This window comes from Chelonoidis abingdonii, chromosome 22, assembly GCF_003597395.2.
Source record: "Chelonoidis abingdonii isolate Lonesome George chromosome 22, CheloAbing_2.0, whole genome shotgun sequence".
NCBI lineage: Eukaryota > Metazoa > Chordata > Testudines > Testudinidae > Chelonoidis > Chelonoidis abingdonii.
Window position 1 is genome coordinate 27,507,854 of NC_133790.1, and position 13,996 is coordinate 27,521,849.

Here is a 13,996-nt window from a genome sequence, read left to right on the forward strand (position 1 = left end):
CAGAAACATCTGACTCAAGGAACCTTTGTCTGAGCAATGTCCCTCCCCAGTGTGCGTCACCCTCCTTTGGGCATGGGAGTGCCTGAAATAGGCTCTTTTCCTTTTGCAAAGAGCCTGAAGAATTCCCCCTCCCTGACCTCTTCCCTTTTGGTATTGTTGCTGCTGGTTTCCCTTTAGCTGGAATCTCTCTGCTGAGCAGGGGAGGGGAATGACATCAGAGGCAAGGGGGTGTGGGGGGATGCCCCATTCCCCAATTGGCCACCAAGAAGAAACCATGGGCCTATAAAACTTGCCAAGGGACTAGCATCCTCCAATGAGACCGTGGCTCCACAGATTACCCTGGCTGCTGAGAGGGGACCACAGGAGACCAGCCGCCTTGCTCACTCCTGCACTGAACAGCTGCAGCCTCTAAGCCATCAGGGCATATATTAGCTAAAGGCCCTGCCACTCTGCTCTAACCGCTAACCGGTAAGTGCCTTCACTTTCTTCCTTTCCCAACACTCAGTGAGATTATCGTCTGTTACTAATACATAAATAGAAAGGTGGGATCAGAGCACAGGGCTGGGAGCACTCCTTCTAGGGTCGTAGGCAAGTGACTGTATCATTCCGTGCCTCAGTTTCCCCATCTATGCATTGATGATAACAGCATTTCCCTGGCTTGCAGCGCTGTTGGATGGCTGGATTCAAGCTTCAGAAGAGAGGTTTGGTAAACTGAATTAGGGAAGGTTTCAGAAGTGCTCCTACTTACCTATTCTGCTTTCATCACCTTAGCAGCTGAAGATCTCTGAAGATGAAGGACGGTCATTTTCAAAACTGGCCCCTGATTTTTTTGATTGTCTCGGTTTCTTTGGTGCCTGACCTGAGATTTCTTTTAGGTCAGAATAAGTGGCCACTTCTTCACAAAACTGGCCCTCAACTGCTTTGTCCAGTGCAAATCTGGTAATTACTGATCGGGTTCCTGTGACGGGCTAGGCAGCTGCTCAAATCTATGCAGAGTCAGGCATCTCCACGGGGCTCTGCACACTTTTAACAGTAATACATAGGATTCCAAAGGAGGTTGCTTCACTGTCTCTCCCTCACACATGCTGCTTCATGCCTCCTTTCCTTGCTGGATCTCTGGGGACCCCTCCCCAGTTCCTTCCTTCCTTTCCTAGCTTTTAACTCCAAAGTCCCTGCATTTCTGCCAGTGCCCATCTAACCAAGAAGGACTCACTTTGGAGCCACAGTCAGCCGGATGACCAGAGCTGATGTTGTGGGGCAATGGTGTAGCATTCTCCTCTCCTCCCTCCCCACCCTCTGCCTCAGCCCCTGCCCCGTGCCAAGCGACTTGCCTTCACAGGAATGGTCTGTTTGTGCATTTCCCCTGGCAAATGATCCTCCCGGGGGGGGGGGGGGGTCAGCTGCAAATGGGATGGCACTGAGTTATGGCCCAGAGCAGAGAGAAGGGTTTACAGCAGCATTGCAGCAGGGGGGAGCTCTTTCAGCTCAGAGATGGTGTACCCCCTGCAAATAGGCTGTCCCTGAGTTAGCAGCAGGATCTTTGCCTTGTTCATGTCTACAGAATGAAGTCCCCTGATTGGACTCCTGTCTGAAGACAGATGCAGTGCGGACAGTAGCAGGGTTAGTTTCACACACACATGCCCCAACACTGTGCCTCTGTCTCCACTTCTGGGATGAGATAGAAGTTCAAAAGCATGGTATGGTCAGACCTCTACCTAGATGCTAACGAGGCCCCAGCTAGGGAGGTGGGCTGCGGTGACGGAACGGGACTGAAACCCCTAAGTCATTCCACACAGAGCTAGGTGGGAATGCTACACAGGAGGCCCTGATCTCTACAGCTGGTTGGGAATTTTTCACCAAAACATCTTTCCATCTGAAAATGCTGATTTGTCAAAACCAAAACTTTTCCTGGGAAAAGGTCAGTCTTGAGAAATGTTTTGACTGAAATTTTTTTTTAACAAAGTTTCAAAATTGCCAAAATGTTTCATTTTGCCATGTTCTAAATAAAAAAATTCCAGTTTGCCAGCTCAAAAGAACTTTGTTTAAACTTTTAAGCTAATTATAAGTAAAAAAAAAAAAAAAAAAATCAAAATTGGAACAAAACGTAAATTGACTGGAACCAAAATTTGTTTCAGATTTTTAATTTGTGAGAATTTTCAAGTTAGTCATTTTGTCCTGATCTGGGATGGGAAAATCTGATATCGCAAAAGTTTTCATGGACCAGGAAAACCATATTGCTGGCCAGATTTACTGTTTACTAATAATTACTGATTCGTGGCACTGGTAACAACAACAACAAAAATCATAACTTCCCCCCCATCCCACAATAGACAATGGCTTTTTGACCAAATCAAAAATTTGTGTTTGGCTGACATTTTTCAAAGAAAACTGAGAAACATTCATGTGTGTTTCTTTTGGATGCAGTGAGAGGCAAAAAGGGGGCAAAAAACCAAAAAGCACTCCATAAAATTCTGTGGAAAAAATTAGCACAAAATGAAAACAATTTCAAGTTTCTCATGGAAGACAAAAAAACTTAGCATGTTTTTGACCAGCTCCACTGATACATCAATTCTGTGCATTCTAAGGAGATTATAGACAAAAGTGAAGGGAGGTCTTTGCTCCCCAAAGAACCTACCTTCCAGACATACAGATAGACAAGGGATGGGGGGCAGTGATTGTGTGTGCCAGGTTAACGACGCTAGCCAAGTGTCTTATGTCCCCCTCTAGTGGCTGGTCCATGTAGAGGATAAAAGCCCACTACTGCTGTTAAGCTACTGTAACTCAAGTGGCAGCTGCAAGGACTCTTTTTGGTCCTGGAGGCCCCAATTTGCAATCCTGCTGATGGCCTGTGGTGGAAATGTTACACAGGCATCTTACTAATTCCATGGTCTGTTTTGTGGGTATCATTTACTACCCGTCTTTGAAGGGAAAAGGTGGGTTTATAGGCCTCTCCGTGTTTTGAGATTGTTGAAGGGTGAGAGAGGGCAGGAACATGGCAAACTGTGCCCACACCTACAGGCCACGTGGAAGACAGGACAGGAGTGGAAGAAAGACACAAATGGATGATGGGGCTTGGGATACAATCTCCTGTCTGACCTGGGGTCATATGGGAGCGGCATTTAGGCCAGGTCTGGATTTGGCCCCTCAAGCTGAAAGTCTCCATATCCCATTCCCCCCCGGTGCAGTTTATCCTGAATGACATCTTTCACACAGAGGGACACAAAGTGCTTAGCCAAAGGGAACCGTAAACTAAGGGGCAAAGGAAGGTTTTAATGTGAAAATTTACAGAGGGAATGGGACTCAGACAAATCTGGCAGACACAATCCAGCATGGCCCGCAGCTGGGGAGCACAGAGGGGACCAGATCTACACCAAGAGCTGAAAAGAGAGAAAGGCTGGACCTGAGGCCATGGTGGTGCGATAGAGGTGGCCAGAGAGAGCCTTCGGAGGGTGGGTATTTCAGCAGGGACCCATGTACCCCAGGCAGGGCCGGCTCCAGGCACCAGCCGACCAAGCACGTGCTTGGGGCGGCACCTTGGGGCAAGGCAGCGCTTGGATTGTTTGGGTTTTTTTGGTTCGGCCGGGCGGTACTGGAAGGCTTTTGTTTTTGTTTGTTTTGGCAGCATGGCACTCTGGGGAGGCGGGGCCTTGGGCGGCGAGGCGCTCGGGGGGGCCTCAGGTAGTGCAGCGCGGCACTCGGTGGGGGGCTTGGGCAGCATGGCACTCTGGGGGGCAGGGGCCTTGGGCGGCGCAGCGCGGTGCTCGGTGGGGGGCTTGGGCAGCATGAGGCAGCTCAGGGCAGTGGGCTTGGGTGGCACGGCGCTTGCGGAGGGCGGTCGGCGGGTCAGCGCTCATGGGGCGGGGGTGTTATGGTGGGGCGGCGCTTTTTTTTTTTTTTTTTTTTGCTTCGGGTGGCAAAAAAAGTTAGAGCCGGCCCTGACCCCAGGGCAAGTTGGGTGTAGATTCTGCAGCAAGATCTCCTACTTATTTGATGTTGGTTCCACACTTTCATCATGACACAGATTTTTTTGCATTGTCCACGTGGGAGAAGGGAGAAGCTGGAACAGCTGGATAGGGGGAGCTGGCGCTTTGTATGCCTGGGGAGGAGATAATTTGGATCTGAGGCATAAATAAATTAGCTGAAATGATCAGCAGTGAAACAGTTAATCATCCCGACACTTGAGCTATTATTAGGCTTCAGTGTCAACAGTTCATTGAAACGAATGGGCAGCTCACACCTCTGTAAAATGAGGGCTGAGACCCCGGAGCATGAATTCAGAGCAAGGAGTGGGTTCCATGGTAAACCCACAGAATACCCTGGGTCCTGATGATGGGTCTTATTTCCCCTATTCCCTCAGAGCCCAGCATGACTTCTGCCAGGAGCTTGCATGTGAACACGCCCCTGAGGGACAGCGTCCCGCTCTCCAAGGTGGCTGGCACCAATGTCTACCTGAAGCTGGACAATGCTCAGCCCACAGGCTCCTTTAAAATCCGGGGCATCGGCCACCTCTGTAAAACGGTACAGATTCTGAGCAGCACTGCCAAGGGCACAGTGTTCCATTGGTGGGGAAAGGAGATTGCAGAGCCAAGCTGGAATGTGCCATTACTGGCTGGGGGTGGGGAGGGAGGGAGCGGAGAGATGGCGGGTAGCATTCCCTGCAGCAATCCCATATAGTACTGTAGGGACCATTAGCCCATGTGGTGACTAAGGATAACCTGGCCTGGATTCCTATGCCTACCTGGAATGGACTCCAGTGCAACCCCTAGGAGGGGAAGAACCTGGCCTTGATTCCTGTGCCCACCTGGAGTGGACACTAGCTACGCTCCCTACATCTCTCCAGCTGGTTGCCGTTGAGCAGCAGACTACAGCAGTCCCATAGCATGGGCATGCGCCCACCAAACCGTCTGCTCTCAGACTGGAAGAGGAGGGTGGAAATCGCTGAGACTTTGCATTATTGGGGCTACAGGAGCAGAAGGGAGGCTGCTGCTTGGCCTTGCGTGGTCATGGCGACTTTGATGATGATGCAGAGACTCTATGGAAGGGGCAGACGAGAGGTATAAAAGGAGCCCCCGGGGAAAATGCCTCGAGTATCAAAGGGGTTGGAGGGGCTAGACTGCAGAGAGAGGAGCAGCTCTCGTGCAGTCACCGGCTGAGGCCACATTCGGTCGCACTCACTTCTTCCTCTTGCTTTGTCTCCACAGTGGGCGGAGAGAGGCTGCAAGCGCTTCGTATGCTCCTCAGGTGAGAGACACCAACCCAGGGCCCTGGCTCCCTGAGGAAGCTGGAGGCTACGTCACAGCCAAGCCCATACTGCCCCAGAAACTCACGCGCACTGGCTCCTCGTCTTGGGCCTGGATGTAAATAATGCCCACTAGGATGGCCAGGAATCCAAATCCAGGCTGTCTCCTGCTGGCTGGTGCTGCCGCCATTGGTAGGACAATTGCCAAAATAAGAGAAGCCCCAGGGATGGTATTGTCGTGGGTCATGTGAGGGTGGCCACAGGGCTTTAGACATCTTTGGTCACATGGGAAATGCAATGTTGAGTTCCTGGGAGGTTACAATCCTCCCCACTTCCCCGCCACACCCTAACACTGTCTTTCTGTTGGGGTGCTGCAAGATTCCTGCACCTCCTGAAACTCCTGGGCAACCCCCAGGCTTGGGAAGGGGCGGGGAGGGCTGAAGGAGAAGGGGGCAGAGGGACACACTGCTTTGGGAGGCACCAGAGGCAGCACCGTGGGATGCAGGAAACCATGAGGCCCAATGTGGTTGCTTTTAGGTGGCAATGCTGGCCTGGCAGCTGCCTACTCTGCCAGGAAACTGGGCATCCCAGCCACCATCCTCGTGCCCACGTCCACACCAGCTTTCACCATTGAGCGGCTGAAGGATGAAGGGGCCACTGTCTGCATTGTGGGAGAGGTAGGTACATGCATGGCTGGGTGAGGAGGTATACAAGAGACAGCAGACTGCCTGCCTGGGGTGAGAGCCTCAGTATCTCCCCCCACCATGACCCAGAGCCAGGACTGGGACAGATCTGCAGAGGGAGCTGCCCCACTGGCTGTGAGGTTCATGGTTCTATGCATAAGCTGCTGTGAGTGGCTAATAAAACATCTCTTCTCTGCAGATGCTGGATGAGACCATAGAGCAAGCCAAGGAGCTGGTGAAGAACAACCCTGGGTGGGTCTATGTGCCCCCTTTCGATGATCCCCTCATCTGGTATGTGGCCTGAGGGAAGGGTGGACACCAGAGGCTGGAAGGCTTCGTTTTAGCCATTGCTGCCTATTAACCTCCCTGCTTGCCTGAGTCACCATGGGCCGAGATTAAATCCGGCTGCATGCAGCCCTGACAAGGTCATTCTGTGTTGCACACAAAGGGGTGGACTATCTAAGCAGATTTCAGAGGGGAAGTCTTGTTACACTGTATCAGCAAAAAGAACAGAGGAGTCTTGTGGCACCTTAGAGACTAACAAATTTATCTGGGCATCAGCTTTCACCCTCTGCTTAGACTGTGTTAGTGTGGCCACCATTTCTTGGCACACCAGGTGTGGGATTCAGCATGAAGCTTGCTGGAGAGAGAGTGCACGTCTATTGATCACCCACTGTTGTGGCCCACGCACCACATGGTGAATCTCTAAAGTCAGCACATCCACAGAAGCCGCTGCCACCAACCCAACCTGGATAGCTGTGCATTGAACCTGGGCTGGGAGCTAAGGGACGTAAGAAAGGGAATCCATGCCCATTTCCATGTTCATTAAGATCTGGGCTTCCCCAGCACCACTGCACTGATACGCCCCACCCCTGCCCTAAAAACAGTAGCTGTGTCTCAGTAGCACTGGGACAAGTGCCTTAGAAAGTCCTATAGCCGGGAAAACTTACAGGGACTTTCCCATGCTGGACGGAGGCGGGACCTCAGCCTGCTTGTCCACAGAACCCCTGCCTTCTAGTTCTCATGCCTGGGCCTTTCTGAGGTGTCACTCGTGCCCATAGGCAGCGAGATGCAGCCTGAGCCATGTGACTCTGGAGCGCAGTCTTAAAGCTGAAATGGTCTCAGGCTGCTAAACCAAAATATCCCAGACTGGGGGAGACCCAGCTTCTCCGATGTTGGAGTGAACCAAGAGTAACTCCACTGAACTCAGTGAGATGACACTGATGTCACTGAGAAGAATCAAGACCTGTATTTTCCAGGCTCTTATAGAGAAACTGTTGATCTTGGGTCATCTCTAGCCATGGCCTTCACATCCCATGGTCCCAATCCCTCTTGCTATCTCCCTGTAGGGAAGGCCACACATCCATAGTGAAGGAGTTGAAGGAAGACTTGGACTCCAAGCCTGGGGCGCTGGCCCTGTCTGTGGGAGGCGGCGGGATGCTGTGCGGAGTGGTCCAGGGCCTCCGTGAAGCAGGCTGGGAAGATGTGCCCATTGTTGCTATGGAGACCAAAGGGGCACACAGCCTGAATGCTGCCATGGCTGCTGGGCAGCTGGTGACACTGCCAGAAATCACTAGGTGAGTGAGAGGAGGAGGGCGAACTGGAGCGCTCGGCCTGTGATCCGATGTTAAGGGAGAGGAGCCGTGTCTTGGGATGGCCCCGGCAGAACCACAGCTTGGGGGCTGATGGAGGAGAGACTTGAGGCAGCAGCCTCACAATTCCCCTCCCTTTTCTCTACTCTGCAGCCTACATGTCTTGGATGCTATTCGGTTTTGGCTTAGTCCTCCTATGGGGCTCCTCCATCCATCCCCCTTCTGTGCATAGCACAACAATGCTGCCCCGCAGGGGCAGCAGGGGGCAAAGTTCTCTAGACACTGCAGATGGGGGTACGCACTTGGGCCCAGATCTACAAAACTAAGCTCTTTTGTGCTCTAGGGCGAGGTGGGAACCAGGCTTCACCAGCCGGTAACTAATGCCACGGACAGTCAGTGGCAGCAAGGGAGAACTGAAAGGGCTGTCTGCCCAGTCGGAGACAGGGGCCAAGGAAAGATGCTCAGACAAGGGATTGCTCAGTGGTACCCAATGTGGTAGCAGCACTACAGCTGGGACACTCTGTCCTATTCGGAGAGATGCAGCATGAATGCAGGGATCCCTGCTCTAGCAAGGGGAATGTGGGAGTCAGTGGGGACTCCACCTCGAGATCCCACAGGGCCCTGCCTGAAAAAAACCTGGCTGCCTGCATGCTCGTAGGGATAGGGAGCACTGACCTTACAAGGTACGCTGTGGGGACTTCATCATCACCAGCTGACATGTCTTTCCTCTTTTCCTCTCCTGGATGCAGTGTCGCAAAGACCCTTGGGGCAAAGACGGTGGGAGCGGAGACGCTGAAGCTGGCCCGAGAGCACCCCGTCTTCTCAGAGGTCATCACGGACCAGGAGGCAGTCATGGCCATCGAAAAGTTTGTGGGTACGTAACAGCCCCCTCCCTGTGCGTGAGGCTCCCCACCACCACCACTCACAGACCACCACATGCCAAAGGAGGGTCCTTTGTTCCAGGGCATTACTGCTCCCCAGAGGTGAATAGTAACATTTTAAATAGCCATGCTGACCATGGCCAGGTGTTCTAGTCGTATAGCATGGCAGGGACAGTCTGTGTCCCATTCATTTGCCAAGTCATCCCCACACAATAGCTGACCATCTCCCTGCAAATCGCAGGCTCCTCACCCTTCTCCCCATCCCCAAGAGGTGCTGCCCCAGTACCAGATTGTGCCTGTAATAGGTCAAGGTCTCCTGCTGCCTCCTAGTGGTAGGTACACTCCCTGCAGGTCTCCCAAGTCATTGTCGAGCCCACTAGACTAGAGACACAACGTGGGTGAGGTCATAGCTTTCATTGGACCAGCTTCTGTTGGTGAGAGAGGCAAGCTTTCCAGCTACACAGACAGAGCTCTTCTTCAGGTCTGGGGAACAAGCATCAGAGCTAAATACAAGGTGGAACAGATCGTTTAGCATAAGTGGTTAACATCTATTTCAGGGGACCATTCAAGGTAAAGTGGCCCATTAACACCCCTCCAAGCACATGAGGAAGGGGGAGAAGGCAGCAGGAAGGGGGAGTTGTTAATGGGTTACAGATTGCTGTAATAAGCCATAAATCTAGTGTGTCTGTTCAGTCCATGATTTTTAGTATCTAGCAAAGTTATGAAATTTAAGCTCCCCAGCTCACCTTTTGAAAGGGTTGTGCAGGTTTCCTTTGAGGAGAAGGGCTGAGAGGTCAGCTACAGAGCCATCACTTTGTGAGAAGTGTTCCCCCACAGGTGACAGGGTGTTTTAAAACCTACTGGAAGAACCTGGCCAGGGCTCCTTTATTGAGTTACAGGGGCCCTCTCCCAGCCCAAACCCTACTCTTAACAAAAATTTCACACTGGACTGCTTCTCCAGATCCTTCCTAAACCTCAGGCCACTCCCATTCCTGATGTACAGGAGCACTGGATTCTCCCCTTCCCAGTCACCCTAACAAATAAAGCTTTTAAACAGTCCTCCCCATGCCTTGGCTTTTAAATCTGAACCTCAAATAATTACCCCTCACCCCAGGGCTTTCCTCTGAGATTCTGTCTGCCTGCTGCCACCCAGACCTTTGCTCCAGGCATAAATACACCAGAGAGGGCCAGCAGAGATCATCTCAGCCCGGGTCCTCTTTATAGAAAGCACACCTGGCCCCACCCAGCTGGGACAGATGCCACCAATTGAAGTAGAACCAGGTGCGCTAAATTGATCCGACTGAGAAGCAGCACAGGAACTGGTCCCCTTGCCTCTTAAAGGGGCAATGCATCCTCTGACTGCCAGTGAGAATGCCTCTCCTGCCACCCGCTGTGTTCCCTAGAGCCACAGCTGTCCCCAAGTCTCTGACAGGCTAACAAGTCTCCCTCCATGTGCTGACCCTATCCCCTCCCTCAGGACCGGTGCAAGGATGTTTCGTGCCCTAGGCGAAACTTCCACCTAGTGCCCTCTCCCCACCGTGCCCCTGCCGTGAAGCACTCCCCCCTCTGCCTTGAGGGGCCCCCCCATACAGCAGCTCCCCCCCTCCACCCTGAGGTGCCCCCATTGGGGCAGATCCCCACCCCCCACTCTCCTCCCTGAGGCAGCTCCCCCGCCCCAGTTCACCCCTGCTCCATCTCCACCCCAAGCATGCCATGGCTGCTTCACTTCTCCCACCTCCCAGGCTTGCGGCGCCAATCAGCTTAGGCACCGCAAGCCTGGAAGGCGGGAGAAGTGAAGCAGCCACAGCGTGCTCGGGGAACAGGCGGGGCAGGGGTGAGCTGGGGCAGGGAGTTCCCCTGCGTGCCGCCCCCTACCCTTACTTGCTGCAGGCGGCACTCCCCATGCTCCTCTGCCCCAGCTCCCTCTGCCTAAATGCTGGCGGATACCGGGGCGGCTGAAGATCCGGCCGCCGCGGTCGCTGCTGAAGAAAATGGCGCCCCCCAAATCCCAGTGCCCTAGGCAACTGCCTAGGTCGCCTAAATGGTTGCACCTGCCCTGCCCTCCCTGCCTCCTGTCTCAGAAACAACCTGTGGTGCGGAGGAGGGGAATCCGACAGAGCAAGCGAGAGCGCCCCCCTGCTGTTCTCATTACCCCAGGGGGTGGTCAGTTAGATCCGATGTGTCCCTGACTGCAGGGGAGAGCAGTAGCTGCTTTGACCGTGGCCAAACAGGTCATTCTCTCCTAGCTTTGCCCTCATGGTGTGGGGGAGGAACAGCCCACCACAAGTTTTTCCAGACCTGTTTCTTGCTTGTTCTCTCCATTGGTCCTTTCCCCGAGAGCTGTCATGAATCAAGGCCAACTTTCCACCCCCGTTGATACTTGAAGCTGGAGACATACCTCCCCGTTCATGGGCCAGCAGCGAGCTCACCCCCCATGTCACTCCCCCACCGCTGCTAGCTGAGGGCTTCTGCCCTGGGATGGGCGAGTGACCCCACGGCTGCTCGGAGCACCAGCTAGCCCCTCCCCCATCTCTCCTCCCTTCCCCCCCGTGCAGACGATGAGAAGATCCTGGTGGAGCCGGCCTGCGGGGCAGCGCTGGCTGCCGTCTACAGCGGCGTGGTGCAGAGGCTGCAGACAGAGGGGAAACTGGGCCGTGCCCTGGGCTCCCTGGTGATCATCGTGTGCGGGGGCAACAACATCACGTTGGCCCAGCTGCAGCGCCTCAAGGAGCAGCTGGGCATCCAGAACGTCATGGCAGCCTAGGCTGGCAGGGCACCACGTGGGGGGGAGGGACGGGAGCTCTGGAGTTTTATCCAGGGCCTAATTTTAAGTGTAGGATGCTGGTTTTAATAGTCAGCACATTGGCAAAGATGTGCGTTCCTAACTAGTGGTCACGTCACGTCACCTCGAGCGCTGGATCACACGGGCTGAGGATAAACCTAGGGCTTCCAACCTGCCTACAACTTCCAGGCATAGGTTTGTCCCCAGCCCCCGGGCAGGAAGGAATTTCCCCCACGGCCCACACCACACCTCCGCACACTGCTGTGCATAATCAACATCTGTTCCAGTAGCCCCTCCAGGCCTGCTCTGACATCAGGGCCCCGACGTGGCAGGCGCTGCCCAGACGCGTAGCGAGAGACAGACCCTGCTCCCAGAGAGCTGGCAATCTAGTCTGACAAAGGATGGGAAAGAGGCCCGGAGAGAGGAAGTGACTTTGCCCAAGGTCACGCAGCAGAGTCAGGAATAAACCCAGGTCTCCTAGCTCCTTATCCACTGCCCTGACCACCAGGCTATGCTGGGTAACCGACTCACTGTCTGCAATAACAGGGCAGGTTTAGTCTGAAGAAGACTTGAGGGGAGTCAGGGACCTGATTGCAGTCTTCAGATATTTTATAAAGAGGCTGTGATCACTGTTCTCCATGTCCACTGGCAGTAGGACAATTAGAATGGGGCTTAATCTGCAGGGAGGAAGATTCAGATTAGATATTAGGAAAGACTTTCTAACGCTAAGGACAGTTAAGCTCTGGAATAGGCTTCCAATGGAGGCTTTTAAAGACAGGTTGGACGAACACCACTTGAGGTGGGCTAGGTTTACTTGATCCTGCCTCAGAGCAGGGGGCTGGGCTCGAGGTCCCATTCCATCATCGATTTCTGAGATTCTCAGAGGTGAACTCCTAGGTCTGGATGGACAGTAGTTCTGTTTTTGCATAGCCGGGAGACCCGCTACCATACTGGATCAGCCACGGGGTTGGTCTGATCTGGTCTGCCGCAGTGGGCTGATCCTTACCTGGATGAAAGCTTGAGCTGGTGTAAAAGATCATTGGAATGCCTCGTCTAGTGGTTGCACAGCCTATGCCTTCTGGGGAGGGCCCTCATGCCTGCTGGTTTAGCATCACTGTCTTACCAGCCTGGACCTCTTAGCACGGGGGCGGAGAGCAGGCCGGCCCAATCTCTCTGGAGCTACTACCTCTTTCACTTCACTGCCTACGCTGCCAGCTGCAGTTGTCAGGAAAGGTTTTGTGTAACGTGAGGTTAGTCTGAGACATGAGTATTGGATGTTGTAGCCAGAATTCAGAATGCCCTAACATGCTGGCTTTTCTAATAGTGTCCACTATTTACCTTTTTGCATGTAAAAAAAATTCTGTATTTCTATAAGGTTGTGTCCCTCGTTTGTTTCCAGACAGAGCTGCACGGCCATTTTAAGTGAGGCTGCCCTGGTGTCACCATCTTGGGATTTTATCTCACCTGTACTGCTTAGAGAACATGAGCGCCTCATAACAGCCCTGTGAAGCAGGGCAGGGCTGTTACTCCATTGTACACATGGAGATCTGAGACAGAGAGAGATAAATGACTTGCCCAAGGTCATCCAGAAAGTCTGTGGCAGAGCAAAAAATGGAACTTAGTTCGCTAGCTGATACCCTAACCCCTGGACCATCCTCCCTCTCTGCTGTGGAAATGTAACAACTCTTTTCTGTAGGGGTTTGAATCCAGAAACTTTTGTACCAAAGCACAGGCCCCTGCCGCCTGAGTTAAGGGAGTAGCTCCATTAGCTATGGGCAGTAGTAGGTTTTTATCCTTTAAGTCAGTGGTTTCTCACTTTTGCAGTCTGAAGGATGAACATATTGTGACACACAAGATCAAGGTCAGAGTTTATAATTTGGGGGGTAATTCTTGTGTCCTGATCTGCACCCTTTGTGCTGCTCAGGTGGGGCAAAGGGAAGAAAAGTCTGATTTCCACCCACACTCCAATGTAAGACAGTCCCCATTGGCACCGAGCCAGTGTAGCTGGCTCCTCTACCTCCCTCTTTGCAAGTCCTGCGGTGTTAGGGAAAGCGGCTGGTTTCTGGCTGTCTCCAGCTAGGAGGCTGTTGCCATTTGGTGAAAGGCAGAGCAACCCCAAGGCTGCTCAAACCAGAATTGGGGCAAAGCCTCTTTCCTCACCTCTCCTGTGATGGCCTGCGTGGGAGAGAGGCGGTACTGTGTGCAAGGAGCATCCCTTGGTTCAGGCAGAGCCAGTAACCCTCCTCTCCTACTCTCCCTTGGGCTCCCACAGCCCAGCAACAGAGCAGAAAGAATCACTCTCACCTCCTTTCCCTGCAATGCAGCAGGCCACCAGCTGGGGCAGTGCTGAGAAACTGCATTCCCGGCTCACATTGTAGCTGCTACAGGGGCAGCAGTGGGAGATGGCTGGGGATGGGTAGCACCCGCTTCTGTCTCCCTGTAGCAAGGGGGCTTATTTAAATCTTACAACTTTAAAAAAAAACAAAACCCACAGACCATGGCTCAGGGAGCACACTTCAACTCACAAGAGCCACAGGTTGGACACAGTGGCTGTATGTGGACCCAGCCACTAGAAGGAGACAAAACACACTCAGCCAGTGTGTCACAGAAAGTGACACAACAGCCATGCCCCTCCAGCATTTAACAGGGACAAATAGATGCGGGTGATGTTTAGTAAGTGACCAAACCCATCCTGGAGAGACCACCCTGCTCTGTTTTCTCTCACCCAGAACCACCTGCATTTAAGGTGAGAGGGGAGCAAAACAAGAGAGGCCTCAAAGAAACAGGGCAGAAAATGCTAATTATTTTGCCAAAACACC

At 53.1% G+C, this 13,996-nt stretch overlaps 2 protein-coding genes across 3 annotated transcripts in view; both read left to right on the top strand.

Annotated features, from left to right (window-relative positions):
* RBM19 (RNA binding motif protein 19) overlaps positions 1-13,996 on the top strand; it is a 478,789-nt gene that overhangs the window by 462,924 nt on the left and 1,869 nt on the right. The gene's annotated exons all lie outside the window — the stretch shown is intronic.
* Positions 334-13,949, top strand: LOC116829853 (L-serine dehydratase/L-threonine deaminase-like). Of its 2 annotated transcripts, none has more exons than XM_032788905.2 (8): positions 334-468; positions 4,358-4,518; positions 5,202-5,241; positions 5,777-5,916; positions 6,122-6,213; positions 7,272-7,499; positions 8,264-8,388; positions 10,951-13,949. In XM_032788905.2, exons 2-8 carry the CDS (start codon positions 4,366-4,368, stop codon positions 11,157-11,159), a joined length of 987 nt encoding a protein of 328 aa, XP_032644796.1. In that variant the 5' UTR covers positions 334-468; positions 4,358-4,365; the 3' UTR covers positions 11,160-13,949. The 2 variants fall into 2 exon arrangements, with proteins under 2 accessions (XP_032644796.1, XP_032644797.1); XM_032788906.2 differs by having other exon boundaries at positions 12,577-13,949.